Source organism: Aptenodytes forsteri, unplaced genomic scaffold (assembly GCF_000699145.1).
Source record: "Aptenodytes forsteri isolate BGI_AS27 unplaced genomic scaffold, ASM69914v1 Scaffold707, whole genome shotgun sequence".
NCBI classification, from domain to species: domain Eukaryota; kingdom Metazoa; phylum Chordata; class Aves; order Sphenisciformes; family Spheniscidae; genus Aptenodytes; species Aptenodytes forsteri.
The window spans coordinates 387,496-410,116 of record NW_008795363.1 but is presented as its reverse complement, the minus strand read 5'-3'; the positions used below and the strand labels follow the sequence as shown (position 1 = coordinate 410,116).

General features: G+C 45.6%; 1 protein-coding gene across 1 annotated transcript in view; it reads left to right on the top strand.

Moving 5' to 3' along the window:
- The window catches only part of DNAH9 (dynein axonemal heavy chain 9), a 214,927-nt gene extending 195,120 nt beyond the window's left edge, over positions 1-19,807 (top strand). Inside the window, exons 65-69 of the mRNA XM_009280185.1 lie at positions 725-916; positions 1,692-1,862; positions 4,404-4,586; positions 13,375-13,764; positions 19,580-19,807. Coding sequence (XP_009278460.1) covers positions 725-916; positions 1,692-1,862; positions 4,404-4,586; positions 13,375-13,764; positions 19,580-19,807 — 1,164 coding nt within the window. The remainder of the gene's footprint in view (positions 1-724; positions 917-1,691; positions 1,863-4,403; positions 4,587-13,374; positions 13,765-19,579) is intronic.
- The last annotated feature ends 2,814 nt before the right edge of the window (positions 19,808-22,621 follow it).

The window sequence follows — 22,621 nt, the reverse complement described above, 5'->3', positions numbered from 1 at the left end:
GACCTGCTGGCCACGCTTCTTTTGATGCAACCCAGGTTACGGTTGGCCTTCTGGGCTGTGAGCACACATTGTCATCTCATGTCCAGCTTTTCATCCATCAGTACCCCCAAGTCCTTCTCGGCAGGGCTGTTCTCAATCCCTCTATCCCCCAGCCTGTATTGTTACTGGGGGTTGCCCTGACCCAGGTGCAGGACCTTGCACTTGGCCTTGTTGAACTTCATGAGGTTCACACAGACCCACTCCTCGAGCTTGTCCAGGTTGGACAGGACAAGCCAGGTAGACTGGCTTGTGCTGAAACTCCTGTGAAGTCTCCTTAAATGCCATTTCCTTGGTATCTTTGGTTTTATAACTTCACAGTTCAGTATACGTTTGTGGTGAGATGGGAAACTTCCGCGCCACTCACATCTGTAGCAGCCTACAAATCATAACAAATAGTGCCTGTGGTCTTTAATAATTGAAAACACATAGTGGTCTTGGTTTAACAGAGCTTAGAATAAATTTCCATTTCAGTGGGAAACTGCACGAAATCTATGCTGTGATCCAGTTTTCTTTGGGCAGGATTTAACTACTACCTAATGTTTGTTTACTTAGAAAACTGAAATAGTGAAGTGAAAGCAGTCACTGTGCAGATCAGTGCTTAGTGTTGTAGCCTGCAGCTCAGCGACATGGCTGGTGGAGCTCTGGCTGCCTGAACTCCTTCATGCCCTCCTGGTTCATTCTTCAGGTCCCATATGATGATTTACGCTACCTCTTTGGTGAGATTATGTACGGAGGTCACATTACAGATGACTGGGACAGGCGGCTTTGCAAAACCTATTTGGAAGAATTTATTAAGCCAGAAATGCTGGAGGGAGAACTCCTCCTTGCTCCAGGATTTCCCCTCCCAGGGAACATGGACTATAATGGCTATCATCAGGTAAGCTCTTTGTTTTCTGGCATTATTTATACACATAAATGTAATGTCTTCCATAACTGCCCTATAATCTGGTTTAGGAGGCAGTGAATAGGACCGCAGTGTTTCAACACACCTCCTGTTATTTCCCATTATGTTCTGTTTCTGTAGACATTTCAGCATTCCCTTGGATGAACCAAGTCTAATGGTAATTTACTACTTCATCATGGGCTCATTCTGTTCATGCATGAATAGAACAACTGTATTGGTTCTTGAGACTTGAACAGGGCTCCTGGAAAATTACATCCACATACTGTTTGCTAAAATGGCCCTTTCAAGCTCCTTTTATCATCAGTTTTGATGAGAAACACTGAAGGGTCTTGTTGCTCTACTTACTGATCTCATCTGTTCTTTGTATACAAATGTGATAGCAGAGATAGGCATATTAAGCTGTTTTTGTTCATAAAACTTAACTACTGGAAGCTAAATTCCCCCAAGAGATTTCAGGATATTGATGCTGAAATGCACAGCGGATAATTGCTAGAGAAAGTCCAGGCCTGAGCTATGTAGCCAAGCCAAACTTCAGCAATTACTAAATTTTCACAGCAGGAGTAGAAGCAGTTCTGTAAACAATTGTACACTCCTTTCTCCCATCAGTTCGCTGGTGTTTCAGCCACAAGCAGAGTTATATCAGCTTGGGCTTACTTACTCGGGTGGGTGATAATTCCAGCACCATGAACTCTGCAGGCAAAGTGCCCTGGACTCTGTATCTAACCTGAACCTGAATTTCTCTGTACAGTACATAGATGATGCCTTGCCTCCGGAGTCTCCTTATCTGTATGGCCTCCATCCCAATGCTGAGATTGGCTTCCTTACCCAGACCTCAGAGAAGCTCTTCCGCATCGTGTTGGAGTTGCAGCCCCGGGACACCAGCATGGGTGAAGGAGGAGTGGTGACCAGGGAAGAAACGGTGAGAGGGGTAGAGGAAGGAGCTGTTGAATTTTGATACCTGTCTCATTCATAAGTAGTCCTGCCTAGCTCAGGTTTGTCTCACAACTGCTTATTATAATGTGATCTGCCTTTGCTGGATACAAACCGAGTGTCTAAAACCACTAGCCTCATATTATGCAGAATATCACCATGGTGGGATGTAACTGGAGTATTGTCAGTAATAGGGCAGTGGCTTTTAATTACCCCCTGAACTGCAATACCTTCATTATCACCCTGTGAAGACGTTGCAAATAAACCTTCTGTGGCCTCCACTGTCTCTGAGGCACTGGTCCCTGTGCACCATGCTGTGACTGGCATACCAATGGGCTCCCTGAGTGCACCGTCTGCCAGGTACAATGTACCACCCAGAGCTCAGCCCACCTCTTACTGCTGCCACCAGGTCCCACCCAGCTCCCAAGCTCTCAGGGGCCTTGTAATTCCTTATTTCCAGCTGAACTCCTTCGCTATGCCTATGTACCGGGCTGATCTCAGCCCTTCCTCTCAAAACTCACAGCTCGTTAAAATCTGGCCCAAGCATAACAGGATCTGAAACCAGCCAACACTCACTCAGTTTTTTTATTTCTGCAGTCTTAAGGTCCCAGCTCTGTGTTTCAGGCTTTGCAAATTAATGAATGGTTAATAGAAATCTTATATGAAGTTTGTGGTTTCACACATGCTTCCTTTGGCTTGGTGTGGAGCTGGGGAACTTACTGCCTTTGCCTAAGGGGCCCTTGGAAGTGCTGGGCATGTTCACTTTTCAGTTCATACTGGAATTTGAGGTGAGGGGAATAATCCAGAGGTAGCAAAGCCAAAGGAGATGCTCAAAGATAGCAAATGTGACTACCTCTTCTCCCCTCCCAGTCCTTTTGCTATTGAAATACAATTAAACTTCTTGGCCGGAGAAGCAAAATTATCAGTGAGTGATCCAGCAGTGGCATCACAGGGCATGGCTACCCTGCAAACTCCTGGTGACAGTCAAGAAGACTGTCACAGGAGCACGGAAGTCCTCACGGCTTTCATGATCTCTCTGAGAAGAAAAGCTACCTGAAAGCAACCTGAGTGTGGCCCCACTGCACTGCGTGGTGCCTGGGGGGATGCTCCCATAGCTAATTTTCTGGAGGTGATCTCTCTCATTATCTGAGCTATAACTGGCACTGGCTGCATCCCTTTCACTTGGTTCTTGAATGAGAGTGAGTTAAGAGCTACCTCTTAGCTCCTCCATTGGAGGATTTCTGGCCCCTGGTTTGGCTGAGATGGTTTTAGGGAGTTTGCAGGGAAACCGCGAGCCTGTCATTTTCCCAAGGCTCTGACAAGTCCAGTTATTCCCACGGGTTTCTAGGGCCACATTACAGAAAATGAGCTGTAATTGTTGTGAAAAAATCAGAGCCAAAGGGATTTGCAGGGGAATTTCAAATTGGAGGATATTTCTGTACTGCACCTGAGGTGCAGCTGAAGAGCTTTTCCAGCTGAGCTTTAACTTTAGCCACCTAGCTGGTTGCAATAACAGCCTACACATCATCACCTCTTCATAATGCCTGACATGAATGTGGAGGGTTTGGAAGAGCAGCAATGGGAGGAAATTGGAGTACAGAGTCCAAAATATGAATGTTGGTGGGCATGGCAATAAAACTACCCTGCTCTGCCCTCTGTCACTAGCTGGCAGCTGTCACTGGCACCTGCACGCCAGGTTTTGCACATCAGACCCCAGAATTGTAACTGTGCGTTATGTGGTCCTGAAAAATCCCCAAAAAGCAGAAGTCTAGCTCAGGTTCCAGCACAGAAGTAAAGCAAAGCATTGAGTGAGAGACTTTCATACCAAGTTGCCTAACAGTCTCTAACCTGAGAGGTACAGCTGATCCCATGAAGATTAGGGTCTTCATGCCTCATTGTCAATCAGAAAAGTTTTTGTCTGTTTTATTTATTTTTTAGACACTAAAAACTTCCTGTTGCATTGACGCTTTCCCTGGTTAGTATTTAGAGGTATAAAGCACTGTTTCCAAATGAAGCTGTAATATTGACTAGAAAATAATTTTGTTTCATTATGCTTTTCTTCCACGGCTCTATTAGTTCAGAATGCCAAATTCAGCTTAAAATTCAATTTTATACAATCATCTTCCTCTATCAATATACCACAGAAAAACAGCTCATAAGCTCTGCTGTCCTGAGGCTCAGCTGAGGCTATAGCCCCATCCGTCTTCTTGCATCAAACCTGACCTTAGGAGAAGTAAGAATACAGGCTTAAGATCCAAGAAGAAAGGAAACTGCTACATGTCACGGTGACATTTTTAAACCGTCATTTTGAAAGCGTCTCATCTGACATTAACTTTTGTAAGCATTTGAATTTTAATAGGATGGGGCAAGCTCTTTGAAAGGTGCCATGCCCACCGCAGCTGACACTGATTGTTTTCGGAGACACTAACTGGCGGATGGAGTTTTCATCCTGTGATCAGGCAGCTGTCAGCTGAGGAAGCCCAGTGGGTCATTCACTAACATCCCTCTCTCTTTTCCCTTTGGCACACAGGTGAAAGCTCTTCTGGAAGAGATGCTAGAGAAATTGATGGATGAGTTTAACATTGCAGAACTGATGGCAAAGGTGGAGGACAGGACGCCGTACGTTGTGGTTGCCTTCCAGGAATGTGAGCGCATGAACATCCTCACTGGTGAAATAAAGCGCTCTCTCAAGGAACTGGATCTGGGGCTGAAGGTAGGAGCTCTGGATGCTTGCGACTGCAGCCTTATAAAATCTTGATGAATGGAAAAGGTGCTCAGGGAATAAAAGGGGTTACACTCTGTATACAGCACTGCTGGCTGCAAAACCAACTTGACTCCATGGGGAAGGGTTCACAGATGGATTTCAAATGGCACATTGTCCACAGGCCATGAGCGCAAGCACTGGGAGAGGTTAAAGATACACACAGCAATGACTGCTTTTGGGAACAGAGACCAAGCACTTCAGTCCACTTGATATTGTAGCACAGCAACAATAGGTCACTCAGAAATTGAGACGTGGCCTATTTAAAGGTGAGCCAAAAAATCACACCTTTTCACAAAATGCCCAGTTACTGGGGGGAACTTGTAACAAAGTGTCATTAAAGGCACAAGCTGAGCTGAAATCAAAGGAAAGATTGGTCATGTGTAAGGACACAAAATGTCCAGAGCTATAAGAGAAAAAGCCTAAAAACTCAAGAGTTTTGGAAGAGATACAACTCTCCTTGCTGGGTATGAGTCATTCGCTAATGGAGGAGGGTCAGGAGCAGACCTTCCTATGGAGATACTGTCCATGATTGCTCCACCCACAGTTGCTTCTCCACCCTGGTAAGAAACTAGTTTGCTCTAGAGGAAGGTGATGTCTGTGTCCCTCTGGGTGGTGGCTTTGGCCATTGCTTATGGAGAACAGTGAGGAGCTCTGGGGCTGGCAGGACACACCAGGCAGGATGCAAATTTCTGGGTTCAGCAGGATGTGCAGGAGGGCTGTGCTTTGAGGCTGCATCCACTGGTAGGGGAAGTCATCTGCTGAATCCCCTCCTAGGCAGTTGGTAGGACAAAATATAAAAAGTTACTGACTGCCCATTAGGGGATAAACCAGCATAGATCAGACTGCACTGCAAGTGAGTGAGGACCTGCCTAGCCAGCCCTGGTGCCCTGTAGCAACACTTCCCCTTCACCTTAACTCCATTCACCACAACTCTCTGGGCCCGGCCATCCAGCCAGTTTTTGACCCAGCGCAGAGTCCACCTGTCTAAGCCGTGAGCCGCCAGCTTCTCTAGGAGAATGCTGTGGGAGACAGTGTCAAAGGCCTTGCTGAAGTCCAGGTAGACCACATCCACAGCCTTTCCCTCATCCACGATTGCTCCACCCACAGTTGCTTCTCCACCCTGGTAAGAAACTAGACTTTGCTCTAGGAAGGTGATGTCTGTGTCCCTCTGGGTGGTGGCTTTGGCCATTGCTTATGGAGAACAGTGAGGAGCTCTGGGGCTGGCAGGACACACCAGGTAGGATGCAAATTTCTGGGTTCAGCAGGATGTGCAGGAGGGCTGTGCTTTGAGGCTGCATCCACTGGTAGGGGAAGTCATCTGCTGAATCCCCTCCTAGGCAGTTGGTAGGACAAAATATAAAAAGTTACTGACTGCCCATTAGGGGATAAACCAGCATAGATCAGACTGCACTGCAAGTGAGTGAGGACCTGCCTAGCCAGCCCTGGTGCCCTGTAGCAACACTTCCCCTTCACCTTGTCATCCGAAAAGACTCTTCACCATAGCCGAATGCTGTACATCCCTTGGAAAGGCCAAAGTGTAGCGGAGGAATGCTGCCTGGAGCTTGCAGCACAAAGCTGGTGGCTTCAACGTTACCACGATGCCTTCCCTGCACCATCGACACAAAGTTGCTCCCTGGATGATTTCATGGTGTAAGGCAGCAATTAAGGACATCAGTCACTGGGCATTCCCTATTCCATCATTTCCTGAATGACAGGTTGTCATCCCATTTCGCCAAAACACTCAGCTTGCAAAAATACTTTCAATAGCATGGGAACCATTGCACTTGAAGGAACTGCAACTACTTTGTATGACCCCATTAGTAGAAAGAGCTGACAGGTGAGCAAGGAGGACCTGTCTTGAGACTGAATGACAATCACAACTCTCTCCTGAGGGCAGCTTTGAAGAGAGATCTTCAAAGGACATATCTGCAGCATGCACGCAGAGGTGCTAGGGTTGGCTCTGGGATTTTAGGTAGCTGCAGCTCTGCAGGGATAGGACTAGGCTGCTTGTAAATCCCAGCTGTGTTGTGCAGCTGCGCTGCTGTGAACCCAGCAGCTTGGGTCCATGCTACCTCAGACATTTCTGCATTGTGTTCGCTCCTGATGCTTATTGTCTTGATTAAAGAGAGAGACATATCATATATGCTCCATGGTGGCCCAGTATGTACAATCCATTTTAAGATAGGCTGGTATTTATGTACTCAATTATTATAAACAGATTTCCTTTATTTTCTAGCATAAGGCAGTGGAATTGAAAATTCTGTTTCCTGAGACAGGTAAACAGAAATGATTTGATGTTTCAATCCTGGGGGACCAAACAAGATATAATTGGAACTGGGACAACGTGTAGCAATTAGATTTAATGTGGAGAATAAGCTGTTTAACATTGGTAGGGGGAATGAGTGGATGCATGGGCTTAAATAAACCGCAGACAAAATAAACCACAGAAATCAGGCAATAACGGAGGGTGCAAATTTCTCCCCAAATCCCTGCCACAAATCATAGCAGGGAAGTGAGATGGTACCCTCAGAAAAGGCACCTCTAATGACTACATAGGTTGGTCCCAACAGCCTCAGTACCTACGGTGTGATTCAGAGGCACCACAGGGCCAGGACTTAAGGACTACTGAAGAGCAGATGAGTAGCAGTATCTATTTGTGTTAGCATTTCTTCGTCTTGTGTATGCTGAAGAGAAAAGTTTGAAGGATCTGAGATACCACCAATTCTTCTATGCGTGCAAGCAAAGATTGCATGTGGGTCCCTGCAGAGCTGAGTTAGACATCGTGCATGACCCACACCGCTGCCCAGCATCCCCCAGTGGGCCCTTCCCGTGCCTTGGGTACCGCATAGCAGCCAGGGGATGCTTGGCCCTGCAGTTGGCTCTTTCTGTAGGCAGTGCTGCTGTCCTGACTTGACAGCTAGGTCTCACACTCAGTTTGGGAGAGAAATAATTCTTTAATTGTTCCTTCTGAGAGCAGCTCCTATGAGAGTTGTTAATGCACGTTAATCTCTGGAATTGGGGATCTTTACTGACAGCACTCAGAGGAGGAGAGTTTACATAAGAGGAACCACAGATCTCAGAAGAGAATAAATAAAACACAGAGGAAGCAAGTCTTATTGTTTTTAACTGACTATCTGCTAAAAGAAGGCAATTTAGAAATGTCATGTCTAATTTGTATTTTTGAATAATTCATTGTGTCTGTGTAGCGGAAAGTGATTGTTTGGTCTAAAAATAGGAGACATCCCATTAAGAAGAAGAGAAACTGCAATAGACTGGTAGCCATCAAAAATAACTGGCATGTTGCATTTCAAAGTCCTTTGTTCTGGACGACTTCGGTGAGACCAGAGGCTGGGCTGAAACACTTGCATGTTAATGTTGTACCCAGTGTAATTTTTGCAAGAAGATTTTCTATTTCTATTTCTATTTTTTCTATTTCTATTTTTCTATTTCAGTGAACAATAAGCCTCCAAAATGAGGATAATACATATTATGAAAGGATAAAGTAAGACCAAATTTTGTAAGGCTAGCTGGGTATTTCACTGTATCAAGTGAAAATAACCTTAACTGAGAAAAGAATTTGTGACAATAGTCTGCTCATCTTGAGGAAGTGTCTGCAGGCTGATTAGGGTTTCCTTCAAGGGTGTCTTTAGTGAAAATTAGTCCCAGAATTTTGGAAAAAAAAAAAGAAGTAACTTGTATCATTCTGGATGCACTTTAGTATTCAGCATCTGAAATGCAAATTTACGCATAATTGTGTTTGGACAACTATATGAGATAGCTGCTATAGATGCTTTGAACCCTCACAGGAGATTCCAGCAAGTATGCTTGAGTGTGCAGGCTTTAAAAATTGCTTTTCTTAAACCTTCCTGAGAATTACATTTGCTAATTCATTTGTTTCCTGAAAGTAAAACTAGACAGGACATATGATCATGAGGGTTATGTCTTTAAATCAATTCGACTGCTTGCACGCATTTCGCAATATTTTTACTCGCTTTAAAACCTTTCCAGGAGCGCAAAATACTTCTGACTGTCACTATTAGAAGGCCCTGTGATTCTCAGTGTCCTGCTGTGACCAGTGCAGTACTTTTCCCCTCAGACTTTTTTTCTTCCTGCATGGTCTTGCCATGGCTTTAGCCAGAGACCAGCCTATTGAATAGGTCCTCTCAGGGTCTAAGTCTCCTGGGATGGCAGATGATCACCCATGTGATAATGAATGAAGAAGGAACCACAGTGATACTTCAGATGTCATGTGCCAACAGAAGTTATTAAATAAAAAAAACATGGCAGCTGCCCCCTGATGAGGTCAAATCATATTGACAGCCTTGTAAAGCTCATTACCAGATCCTCTGATTAGCCATGCCCATGCTTCTGTTGTGTGAGCTTTAATTGTGGGTCAGTAAATTGTCTTAAAGTGTGTTATAGATAAAGTGAAACATCTCAGGTGCCTAAGAGGAAACGCACAGGGCATGCGCTGCCTTTGTATCCCTTTGTCACTTCATGGCAAATACCAAAACGAGAAATCGTTAATTTGTGTTTGACCCTTGTGCTTGGACTTACCCAGGACTTTAAAGACCTTCTACCAGGTAACCCATCATTTTGAGATTCCCTACAAATGTAAAATCATTGAATAGAAATAATGAGATGATTTACTGGCAGAGACTTACCTGGTCTCTGCTCACATGAAATGACAGAAGGTGATGTATATTTTGAAAGGTGGTTACAGTTGTTCCTCATGTTTTAAGACTAATTGCAAATAGTCCTGCTTCCACCTTTTCATTTAAACCTATTTGTTGCTTTTAGCTTCAAGAGTGTTAAAAAAAAATAATAAATCTTAAAACCTTTTTACACAAGATTTTCTCTGTCCACCAGAAATCTGTTCTCCATGGGGAAACCCAGCAGGTTCAGATGCTTGCTGCCTTTTAAAATCTTACTACTTTTAACAAGTCATCTTTGGAGAAGAGGTTTAATAATGCCTTGTACCAGCCCATCCTGTTGAGAGATGAACATTTCCCTGGGAGGGGATTTCTATATGGGAAACCACAGATCTCTGGGGGGCAACTCTGAATGGGGATCCCAGGGCTGCGGTGGTTTCCAGGCATGGGGGCAGTACAAAAGTGCTCTCAGCTCTGATTTGAAGTGGTGGGTGCTGGGGAGACACATCCCCTTGAAGTACTGCCCTTGCTTATTGCCAGAAAAAATGAATTTATTGTGGGATGTTTAGAAACTTTTTAAATTTTTATCTGGAGGAGGAGGGAGAGGGGGGGGGGGGGGGGGGAAGGGGGAAAAAAAAAGATGAGTGTTGCTAAAAAGCCAGAAGTGCTAGCGTGTACATTTCCAGTGCCTGAATTCAGCTGACACCCTTCCTCCCTTTGATAAGACACAGTGTGTGGGGTAGACGTGCATTCAAGCCTTTTGTTTTACCTGTCATCCAGCAGCTCTGGGTGTTGCATTTGCAACAGCGTGGTTACCTCAGAGGATTCCTGTTCTGATGACAGGTCGTCTTCCAAGCTTGGGAGTCTCTGGTCTCTTTGCAGTGTACTTCCTTTGAGAAAATGCTTGCTAACCCAAGAGCGCCGGCATGCTTGTTTGCCCTAAGTCTTGATCACTCAGCACTGTCCCTGCTTCCACTTGTTAGTGCCAGGTGCAGCACGGGCCATCAACAAGGGCACTCATTACTGCTCTCCCATGGTCTGGCTGGGTGTCTAGCTGTGCTCTTGTCCTACCGTAGCTTGTCAGTGTGATCTGCAGGGCATGGTCAGCATAGGAATAAACTGCAAAGATTTTTAGCTGCTGGACTCTGACAAGCATTGCTAAACATGTGTTGGGGTTGCTTTAAGTGGATTTCAACTTTTGCTAAAGCTTCATAGATTTTTGTGACCCCAGTAAAGGGCACCTCTGCTGACCTCATGGCTGGAGGCACTGAAGTCCTCTGAAAGAACAGTTGGAATTTTTTAATGTGAATAGACTGACCCAATTCCCTCACCCTCATTCTCAGGAACAGCTCAACTGATTTCAGTTAATCTTTCCAAAAACACTCAGCCTGAGGCAAAGAGAAATTGTAAGTCAGATAAATTTTGGCAAAATTATAAGGGGACAAATGTAAGTATTTGTAATGGAAACCAGTGATCAACATTAACTACAAGTCTCCAAACTGCTATAGTGTGTTGTACCCCTCTAGCTCAGCATGGGGCATGCAAAGATTTAATTGTGAAGGGCATTACGTACCTGTAGAAGCTGAGCCTGCATTTGCAAGTTTTTGTCTTAGCAGACTGCTTGGCTTGAGTATCACAGAATCACAGATTAGTTGTTCTGGAGATCATCTAGTCCAACCCTGTGCTCAAAGCAGGGTCAGGTAGAGCAGGTTGCCCAGGACCGCGCCCTGCTGGGTTTTGAAAATTTCCAAAGATAGAGACTTCACAGCCTCTCTGGGTAACCTGTTCCAGTGTTCAACCACCCTCACAGGAAAAAAGTTTGTACTTGTGTGTCAATGGAATGTTCTGGTTTTTAAGTTGTTCCCATTGCCTCTTGTCCTGTCACTGGACACCACTGAGAAGAGTCTGGCTCCATCTTCTTTACTTCCTACCATCAGATATTTATAGATATTTAAAAGATCCTCCCTGAGGCATCTCTTCTTGAGGCTGAACAATCCCAGCACTGGACCCAGCTTGCCAGATGTGGCCTCACCAATGCTGAGCAGAGTGCTGCCATTAACCTGCTGGGAACGTTCCTCCTAATGCAGCCCAGGATGCTGGTAGCCTTCTTTGCTGCAGGGGCACATTGCTGACTCATGGTCAGCTTGTTGTCTACCAGCACTCCCAGGTCCTTTCCTGCAACTTCTTTCCAGGCAGTGGGTCCCCAGCATGTACTGGTGCATGGGGTTATTCTTCTGCAGGTGCAAGACTCAGCATTTCCCTCTGTTGTACTTCATGAGGTTCCTCTCAGCTCAATTCTCCAGCCTGTCCAGGTCCCTCTGAATGGCAGCATACCCATCTTCGGGTATCATTGGTGGCCCTGTGGAAGAGTGTAAAGGGGTAATAGTCTGAAGGCTGGACAAACCTCAGCAGTCTTTCCACAGTGTCCTGGATCCAAGCTCTCAGCATGCAGTAAATGTCCCCAGACAGCAACACAGGTTGGCAGATGGGGGTGTCTGTCCTCTGCAGCAGGGAGTCACCTACTACTGTCACTCACTGATCTCTCCTGTGCTGCTGCATGGCTCAGCCTCCATCAGCATAGATGCTCTGATGGACAGAGTTCCCAACCCCTTGTCTCCTACCTGGGCACTGAACCTATTCTGTAGCTGCAGATCTGCAGGGGGAACTGAAGCCTTGCTCCTGTTGCTGGTAGTCACAAGCTTCCAGCCTTCGCCATCACGGAAGTCTCCCTTTCCCAAGCAGATAGGCACAGACTCTGCCTGCCTTCCTTTGATACTGTTGGGAGCTGACGCTCCTCTTGCATCTGCAGGGTTTCAGAGAAGATCCAGTTGGTCTTTTTCTCATCATCTCTGATGTTAAACAGTTTGCTGTCCTCCTCCTGCAGATCCTTTACTTGGTGGCACAGGTCCTCCACCAATGCACATCTACAGGCAAGGAGACAGTCTCCCAGCCCCACGCTCAGTGAGAGGCTCCAGGCACTGCCTGCAGTCGCAGACATGATGAACTGCAGCCTCCATCAGGAGCTTGGTCCGAGCTGAGACCTCTGCTGTGCCAGGGACAGTTGCTCCAGGTGGTGCCAGGGAGAATGCCCCGTGGCATGTCACCACCATTGCCGACCAAGTGTACGCTGCCCTGAGCAGAGCTTGTGAGCCCTGTCTGTGTTTGTGTGCAACCTGCTGCACAAACTGCTGCATCTCTTAATGGCTTCTCTTAGCTGTCCTTTCAGCATTGGTACCATCCAGGCATCTCTTGCTTAGATTTAATGTAATTTCGGCTGGATGCAGCAGGAATTTTCTTAATTTTAGACTAGCAGACACTGGGGACTCTCTGCAGAGTACCAGAGGTTCGAGAGGGACGCTGTTATCGCTGTGCAGAAGCACTTTTTGGCCATGCAGTGATGTTCCAGCTCTTCTCCTGCCTGGGCAAAACTGATACAGGTTTCTAAAAGCTTTAAAAATAATTAATTGCTGGATAAAGGAAAAGCCAAACCTCTCTCTATCTCTCACTTGGCTGAATCATATCTTAATTTGTTCTGTGTTTCCCTGCTGTGAAAGAAACTGTGATTACATTTGCAGACAACATGTGAAGTCAAAAAGAAAGACTTGCACTTCAAAGTAATAAAAGATGAGGGGAGTGAGGGGAAGTGGAGGAGAGGAGCGGGATAGGACTTGACGTAACAAACATTTGGACAGTTTTGGAGTAGATCATCAGCGACTCCAGTATCCTGCCCTGGCAGCGTGAGTGAGAACAGCTTTGCACCTCTGAAAATCTGCCCTGTAAAGATCTTCAGGCAATGAGAGAAAACAGAAACAACACTGGGACAACTGAGGGACAACCATGCTCGCTGTCACTCTGTTACATATCTTTTCCTCCAAGTAGTATTTTTACAGTAGGGAAGGTGCAGGAATATGCAATAGAAGGTGTTCATAAAAACCCAAACTCATGAAGAAATTCACAGCATATGAACACTTGTGACTGTGTAGGGTGGCGTGCTCTTCCACACTTCCTAGCTCAGCCTCTGCTTTCAAGCAGGCTTTGTTCAGGTTAAACAGTTATCAGTGCTAATTATACCCTTTCTCACTTAGGGAGAACTGACCATGACAAGTGACATGGAGAACTTGCAGAATGCCCTCTTCTTGGACGCCGTGCCCGAGTCCTGGATAAAGAGGGCTTATCCTTCCACAGCCAGCCTGGGCACATGGTTTGCTGACCTCCTCACTCGTATCAAGGAGCTGGAGGCCTGGACAGGAGACTTTTCCTTACCCTCCGCAGTGTGGCTTGCTGGATTCTTCAATCCCCAGTCCTTCCTGACAGCCATCATGCAGTCCACAGCCCGAAAGAACGAGTGGCCTTTGGACAAGATGACCTTGCAGTGCGATGTGACAAAAAAGAACAGAGAAGATTTTGCCAGTCCTCCTCGGGAAGGGGCGTATGTCCACGGTTTGTTCATGGAGGGTGCGCGCTGGGATGCACAGGTGAGCTCACCAAGGCTTTTGTATTGAGACAGAAACCATGGATGTTATGCCCTGATTTCTTGGTACTGTACCTTGGGGAACTTCTCAGCCCAGACGGGCGTTCATCTAAAATAGTCATTTGAGCTGCCTCTTCAGAAATGGGGAAGATGTGAAAGATAGGCCTCTCCTCTGCAGCCTCGAGTGGGTGTCCAAGGTGGTCAGATGAATCACCCTTTGGAGTTGTCTGTTTCATGGCTGTGGAGGGAGTTCAGGGTGGCCAACTTGGACTGATACATCGTTTACAAGGTGAATCTCAACCTCAGTGTACATTGACTAAACTGTGGTTGGTACTCATGATGTTACTACAGATAAAAAACAGGAGGTCCCCTCAGAGCTGTATTGTCCCTGCATCTTCGCATGGTTGTGATTTCGCTGCTGCCTCCAAAAGTGCCATGGCAGACCTTTACATTGTCATTACTCTGTCAGTTGTTTAGCAGCAGTGAGGAGAAAGGAGAGGACTCTGATTTCCTACACGTCCCCAGAGCTGAATGGCTGGGATGTGCCAAATCCAGACCACTGTCCTTCCACTGTTGGGTGCTGCAGGATGTCATCTGCATAGATAGAACTTGTGGCCAAAATTTAATCAGAACCTTTAGCCATCCTTTTAGGGTGGCAAATACAGCTTACACGAAAGTCTAACCTGTATGGTCAACACAGACTCAGGCTGATGACTCACCATGGGGAGGTAGGCTGATCCTGGACAAACAAACAGTGTAGGTGGCCCTTGCTCTTCTTCTTTCCCCTTCTGGATGTGGCCCAATACCTTTCACTTGTAGCACAGTCAGCCTCAGGGCAACCAAGGTGAGAACCATACCCTCCAACCGGGCAGCTGAAGGGGAATGTGTACACTTGCTATTTCCTGCCTGTGTAGCTCTCAGCACTCCTCTTGCAGTGCACCTCTCAAAGCAGCATCCCAGAAGAGCACAATTGTCCCCGTCATTCCTTCTGACAGTTGTCAGCTGTTAGGAGTGCAGTCTGCGGAGCAAGAGCCATTAGGCTGACAAATCCCCACTGGGCTTGCTCCTCCGAGTTGCCTGGCCTGTGGTACCATGACTCCCAATTTGTGCTGCGTGTGAGAATTAAACGGCAGTGATTCATTCAGCTCTTACTCTGGGCAGCCAGTGCGATGCTCCTGCTGCCAGTGATCTGTGAGAGAGTGAAGGCTGATCAAAGTGGGTCACCCAGAACTTACTTATCTGTGTCAAGTTTACCCTCTCACAGGAAGAGACTTTTATTTCAGAGGCAGCTCTTTAGAGTCTTAACCTTGAAGATCCTCCTTTACCTGTTGTGGGGCTTGGTGGTAGGATGCTGAGGAGAGAGGCCATGCCTGTTTTATACCATATCCCAGCCTGACCTTGCAATTCGGATGTAATACTCTCCGCTTATTTTTCTGCTCCCTCTCTGAAATAGTTTTCCATAAAGGATAGGAAAGTAGGCAAAGCTTTGAATTCACGGACTGATGGCATCCATCTGATGTGCATTTTATCACAAATCCTTGGGAAGGTCAAGGCTCCATTTTCTCTCTGGAAAAGGGTTGATGTGTGCATTGGGTCTGGAAAGCCACAGGCAGTCAGGAACATTGGCAAAGGCTCTGTCAGAAGGTTGCAGTAAAGATCTCACGTGGATATAAGGTCAGATCTCCTGCCTCGCTGGTTTTGGCTCTGCTAATAGCAGAAGTCACAGTAGCAGAACAGAGAGCAGCCCAGTCCTTTTCCCAAGCCCTGGTCCTACAGTTCCCTGCCTATTCCCTTGTCTAAGCCTTTGGTGTGGCTGCTATACAAAACCCCTTGCAATTCTTGGAGATTACAACCCCTTACTACAGGGAGCACTGGATTTCAGTTGCCCTCAAAACCTGACATTTTAAGCTGATACAAATCAGCTGGACACAACAGTACAGAGAAAGTTTAAAAAAAATCCTGGTCTTGCATATGGAATACTCCATTAAAAACAGATTCCAGTGACTGCTGTTATGTTTTCCTTTACCATCATCACTACCATTACTAGAAAATATAATGGTCAAAATGGCTGAGTTCTGCCTAGGTTTTACCCATCCCCAAGTGGCAATGGAAGTGAAGAATGAGAAGTTTTGGTGGTGCAAAGTCAGAAATCTTTTGGGAAACACATGGCTTCTCCCCTCTGCCTGCCTCCAATAACTTGTATGGGTGATTGCATTCAGCAATGAGGCTTGTCTTCAGAGACCATCCAGACTTTAGTAAATGTGTTTTTCTGGTTACATTTTCCTTATGATTGAAAGATACTGAGCAATTACATTTATAGAACCATTCATAATCTCTGGGTATCATGCTTCAATTTATTTCAGAAAGGAAAATAATATTTTCATATGTTGCTGCTCACACTGAAATATCATTTCCACCCAGTGGAACTATTCATTTTACCTGTAATCCAGTGAGTACCAGTATATATTAATGGATGCAGCATTTTTAAAACAGGTGCCGAGTTCTTTTGGGTTGTATACTCCTTCCAAATTAATCCTCTGATAAGAATGGCAGGTCATGTTTAGAAGAACTCCTCTGGGGAACACCTTCACTTTTAAAAGAATATTTCATATTTAGATACCTTCACTTTTAAAAGAATAATCCATATTTAGATTGTGCCTCCAAAAAAGGAAAAAGTCCCTCTATGTTCTGTTACTCAGATTTTTCTATTTATTTAAACATTTATGTTTGCCCTTGGGTGTTTTAAATTTATAAAACATTCCAGCAGGCAGCTATTAGATGAAATGGAATGAAGCAGGTTATTTTGGGTCCAAATGATCTGTTGCTGTAGCACTGTTAAAGTCAGTGGGACTCAGTGAGAGATAGTTTGACTTGTGACACTATGAGACATTTTATCTCAAGCCATGGGAGATTTCTGACTGATTCCTGGCTTTCTTGCTCCCAGCAATGGAGAGTTTGATGCCAAGTATGTGCCCTGCTACTCACCAAGGGTACTGGAGCAGGATAGGACAAGGGCAGAGGTGGGTTTTGCGCCACATGTGCCACACAAAGCTTTGCCAGGTGCAGACAGCACAGCACCTTGTCCTTGGAAGAGGTGCAGAGTCAGTGCACAGCGTGCTGAGCAGTGGCTTAACACTGAGGGTATCGTGCCTCCTTCAAGCTACACCAGCTACGGTTTCTGTGTACTTTTTAAAGCTAGTCCTATGTAAAGCACCAGTCTTAAACCAGTAGAGAGGCTTACAAGGGCAGATCTGTGTGGCAAGGAACAGTCACATTTATTTGACGGTTCAAGTAGCTCAATATCTTTGGGAACAGTTGCACACCGCTCATTTTTACCTGAGATGCTCCCAGCAGCTGATGCAGATGAAAACAACATCAGTGTGCAACCCAGCCCTGGCACAGCCCAGTTCTGGTGCTACAGTCCCAAACATCACAGCTTGCCACGTTCTTCTGCAGAGGCACCAGGTACATCAAACCTCACGCATCAGAGATGATTGAAATTTTTCCTGGAGGGGTGAGCTGGGACAGCATATGAAACCTTTTCCTTCAGATGCCAGCTGTCAGTAATGCCCATGTACTTGTGAGCTATGAGAGCGAGAGGAGGATGTGGCTCAAGCTGAGGTCTCCAGTGATAAACTTACAATGCAGCCATGAAGGGGACACTTGCAAATTGTGCTGTGAACAGCCAGTCTCTTATTTATGGTTGTTTTGAAAAATTAATAACTTGACAAACCCTTTTCCATCTGTATCTCAACTCTTAAACTACTTAGCGATAAAAAATCGTCTCTCATTTGGCTTTACTGGACAGCACATCATTAGGTCTTCTTCACTGCGTGCTCCATGGATGGCTCTTTTTCTTGTTCCCCACGTCCAGTTGAAGGCACTAACCCCAGCAACCTCTGGACCACCTTGGAATGATGTTCCCTGCTGGTTACACTGCTGGTCAGATCACCAGACTCCCCTTCCCTGCAAACAGAAGCAACTCTATCTGAAAGACAGTCAAGCCATGCTGAAGGTCTTTAAGCCAACTGACCCTAAATTAGCTGTGGTGCAGGTGTGTCTGTGCTAGTAACACCTCAAAATGCAGTTGAGTGGGAAGGGGTATTGGCTTACTGCGTATGTATTCGGGCCCATCTATTAGCATCCCTGGCTTGTGACAGCTGTTTTGTGTCTTTGGACCCATCGACATGCGGCAGTGTAATACGACCACTCTTCAAATTGCCTGTTGAGAAGCCAGGACAAGCAGAAGCGAAGACTTTTTTAGGATCTGAGGCCTGAGCTCCCTGAGCACAGAACAGTGGCTTTTTACCAGGTGTTCTGTGCCAGTAGTTAGGGAAAATTGCTTTCAGAGTAGAATTAATTTCTGATGATGAGAGCGATAAAAAATGCAAATGCAAATCAGCCATAACACAATGATATGTTCCACAGAGATACCTCAGGAAGATTTCAGCTTTTGTTAACCCAGAAATATGTAGAATATATCTTGGAAATTTGATCTGAAAAATTGTCAGCAGTAAAAAAAGAGATCTGATCAAATTCCAGCCTTAGAAATGAAAGATGTGGATTTAAAAAGAGCACATAATAATGCTTGATAAATAGCTTCTTTGCAAGGTATAGTAAGAATTATTTAATGCTTGTTCAGCACGTTGGAACTATCAAATCCTAAATCGGAGTTGGATTTATCACAGCTTAGTATAACAGATGGCATTAGTACAATTAAACCTAGGTGTGTCGCAAGAGGGCTTATTTTTCTTCACTCATTTGCAGAACTAAATAAACTACTAGAGAGGTTGAATCTCATCCCACAAGTCTGATCTAAGAGCATTTGAAATAATAATGATATGTGAAGCTAAGCTGCAGTGAGAGGCAGTTTCTTTAGCACTGAGAAGTTTTATTTCTGTTTCTGTATTTATTTTCATTTGGTCTCTTTAGCTTCCATTAAGTAATTTTGCAGTTTTTCCTGGAAATTGATTGATGTGTAGGGCATTTTATTGTCAGAAAGAGAAACAGAAGTTGCCAGAGAGACCCAAATAAGAGAAACAAGCCATTGATTTCATGCCCTGACAGCATACTGTCCTTCTCCTGGGTCGGGCAACCTGCTGAGCGAGAGCATTGCTTTGAAAAGGATAATGTAGACTTGTTATTTAATGATAATATTCCCTCAGAAATAGTCCTTCTGAATTCCCCTTGTTGGTGTGAGCACCTGTGAGAGTGGAAACAAGCCTGTGGTGCCTTTTGGGGCCACACAAAACACTGAGTGCATTAATTGCACAGTCAAGTGTATCCCAGGTCATGCTCAAATTTTGGTGGTGTGGTGGCAGACTTACTTGGTGCCCTTTAGACTCTTCTCCTCTCTTTAAATCCACGCTTCTAGTGTTGTTCTCCATCCTGAGCCCTGTTCAGGTGTCCACAATTGGTCCTAGAACAAGCAGCACTTCCCACGAGGTGGTTCTGGTCTGGCAAAACCTTGACAAGAGCAGCACAAGGATGATGTGGCTGGACATAGCCAGGAACATTGTTCCCCTGCAAAGTCCAGCTCAGGTGTGTGTGAGTTTGGGCATCTGGTGAGAGCAGGCATTTGTACCCACCCTTGGAAAAAGCTACACTTGAGGGAAGCTTCTGATGAAACAGGAGAGGTGTTTGATCCAGACCCTCCTTACCTCAAATAGACTCATCCATGCCCTTGATCTCAGGGAAGATGCTTGCACTTGCCCAATAAGTCCGGCTTGTATAAACATTACAGAGGATCATGCATATTGGGGTACAGCTGATGGATGTCTTGGAAATCTAACTAAGACTTTGTCTTCTTTCCTTTGTAGACTGGGATAATCACAGATTCCAGGCTCAAGGAGCTAACCCCGGCCATGCCTGTCATTTTCATCAAAGCCATTCCTGCTGACAAACAAGATATCCGTAATATGTACCCATGTCCTGTATACAAAACACGCCAAAGAGGGCCAACTTATGTGTGGACTTTTAACCTTAAAACTAGAGAAAATCCTTCCAAGTGGGTGCTCGCTGGCGTGGCATTGCTGCTACAGATCTAGGCACAGTAGCAGAGCACCTCATTTGCAAATGCCTAACAATGTCTTTCTCAGACAATTAAAAAAATAATATCCGGAGATTGAAGCCAAGCTCCATCTCTCTGAGTACTGGGCACTTAGCCTAAATAGAGCCTGCAAGGAAGCGACAGAGTTGCAGAGGGGCACATGGACCAGATTCTTGGCTGCTGTAAATCAATGTCCTGTAATTCCTACACTGCTGCACTGGAGCGCTGGAAGATCCCAACCCACAGCCAGATCTTCCACACACAGAGAGTGCTAAGCTCAAATCTGAATTTAATGTTTATTTCTCTTTTGTGATTCAAAGCAGTTTTGAAGTCAGTGGCCTTCTCCAATATCCTTAGATAGTTCAGTGACCTGTGAAATTCTTTAGACCTGGTTCTTTTCTGTACATGAGTGTTTCTTTGTCATATGTCTAATGTCAAAAGTAGAGGGACAGCAGGTGTTGTGGATATGGACTGTTTCTTGCTAATATTCCTGTGAATTTTAGAAACATTAAAAATAGTGCTAATATCCAATATGCTTAATGTAATCAACAGTAAAAATACAGCACAGGGATTATTTAAGAAGGATATTTCATAATGATAGAAATTTACTAATAAAAATCATTATTCCTGGACCAGTCTCTAAAAATTGCCTGGAGGCCTGTATCACAGGTTTGCTCACTGTGTGGAGAGTGCATGCAGGGCCAGGTGAGACAAATGCAGCCATTTGGATAGTTGCACTTATAATTACAAATGCAGCGGGTGAGAACCGATGTGTTTCTAGAGCAGAAAGCACAGAGAGGGATGACTGGGGTGCTCATTATCTTAATGAGCCAGACACAGAGAGCATTGCTCTGGACTGAAGCAGCTGAGCACTTGGCACCTAGGAAATGTGAGAAGTAAGGTTGCCTGGGGAAATGGAGCTGTGCTGCACTCTTCGTGCTGTCTGCAGTGCTTCATTGCACAGCACGGGACCTTGCCTTTGCTGTTTGTCTTCCTCATATGGTGCACAGTATCCTCCTGCCCCTTGCCATGCAAGCAGCCATGGGTTTTTCATCTGTGGGGTTCACTGCCATCTCTGAGCTCGCTGCAGGTATCAGCCTGTGTGTCAGCAGGGAGGCTGTGTAGGAGGGAAGGGGAGGATGGCAAATGTGCAGAGGATTTGGTCTCAGTGGAATTAGCACTGATGAGCACCCCCAAAATTTCCCACCCTAACCCAATGCCAGGTTACAATCTCACGGCCAGACTGAGGTCTCCAGCAGGGACTGTGACCCTCCTTTGGGAACACTGCAAACCCTGTTACCCAGATGAATCCCCAAAGTCAATGAGCACCTCGACAAACACTGCCTCATCTTGAGAGGTCCCCACTTGCCAGAGTTGGTCCTGAATGGGCTCAGGTGTTTAGCACCAACTGGAGAAAGGGGAGGCTCACCAACCAACTCTGTTCTCACTGTCTACATGGTGGCACTGAAACTTCCAGGATCCTGTTTCTAGGCAGCCGTGGGGTTCATAGGGTGGAAGTCTGCAGCCTGGAGAGACCTGCAGGTCTAAGTGAGTCACCTCAAGCTGCCCTGATACTCCATGAGGGACTTGGTCCTCCCACCTCATCCTGTGCTGGTTATTAAGGAGGGGTCAGATTTGGCTCACATTTCCCCACTTACTGTGAAGAAATGGAGTGAGTGGCTCAGACCAAGATGTTTAACCTCTAGGCTTCTTAAATGAGGTGAGATGGACTTGATCAGCCTGTGGTATGGCTACTGCAACCATGGGAGAAAGATCTACCTCCAGGTTAGAAACTATGCTTCCCAGCTGAGTTTGGAGCTCAGTATCACAAGACTCCTTGCACACCAGTAGGCAGGAAAGAGTAGTGGGTTGGCAAGGGCAGTGTTTCCCATGTACCATGTCTTCTGGGTTGCCCAGCAATGTATTTGCTGCTGGGACAAGCAGCAGCAGTACAAGATGCTTTATTGGCCTGAAATGCAGCTGTGGTGCTTGTGCAGTGCTTGAGTTGGTGGAGTGGATCTTGCAAGGAATATGGGTAAGAGGCTCATGTACAAACCACAAAGGGTATCCGGGGATTACTTGCTGTACCGTACTGAGCCCACTCTGTCCTGCCATATGTCACTAAGCCCACCCTGAAGAGCATTTCAGGAATCCTGTGAAAGGTTCCTCCAAAACCTGGGCCAAGCCCATTGCTATGTCTCAATGAACAGGAACCCACCAGCATCACTTGAAAGCTCTACAGAGAAAGCTTTCCAGAGAGGCCTATAAATCAGAGGTTTCAACAGACTATTTGTTCCTCAGCTAGAGCATCCTAAAGAGGCAGGTAAGTATGAAATCACCTAACAAACAGAAAGCCAAAACCCAGGAAGCAACAATGCTGATGTTCCCCTCCGAGCTCTACTGTACTTCATGTGTTGCAGTGCTTGTAAGTAATGGGTGTGTTGCATGCCATACCCCAAGAAACTTCCAGCAGGCACCACAGTCACTCCTTTTCTGTCACCACATACCATTGTCCTGGTTTTGGCTGGGACAGAGTTAATTTTCTTCCTAGTAACTGGTATAGTGCTGAGTTTTGGATTTAGTATGATAATAATGTTGATAACATGCTCAAGTTTTAGTTGTTGCTGAGCAGTGCTGACACTAGTCAAGGACTTTTCAGCTTCTCAGGCCCTGCCAGTGAGAAGCTGGGAGGGGGCACAGCCAGGACAGCTGACCCCAACTGGCCAAAAGGGACATTTTATGCCATATAGAATCATAGAATCATTAAGGTTGGAAAAGACCTCTAAGATCATTGCCAACCGTCATCAACCCA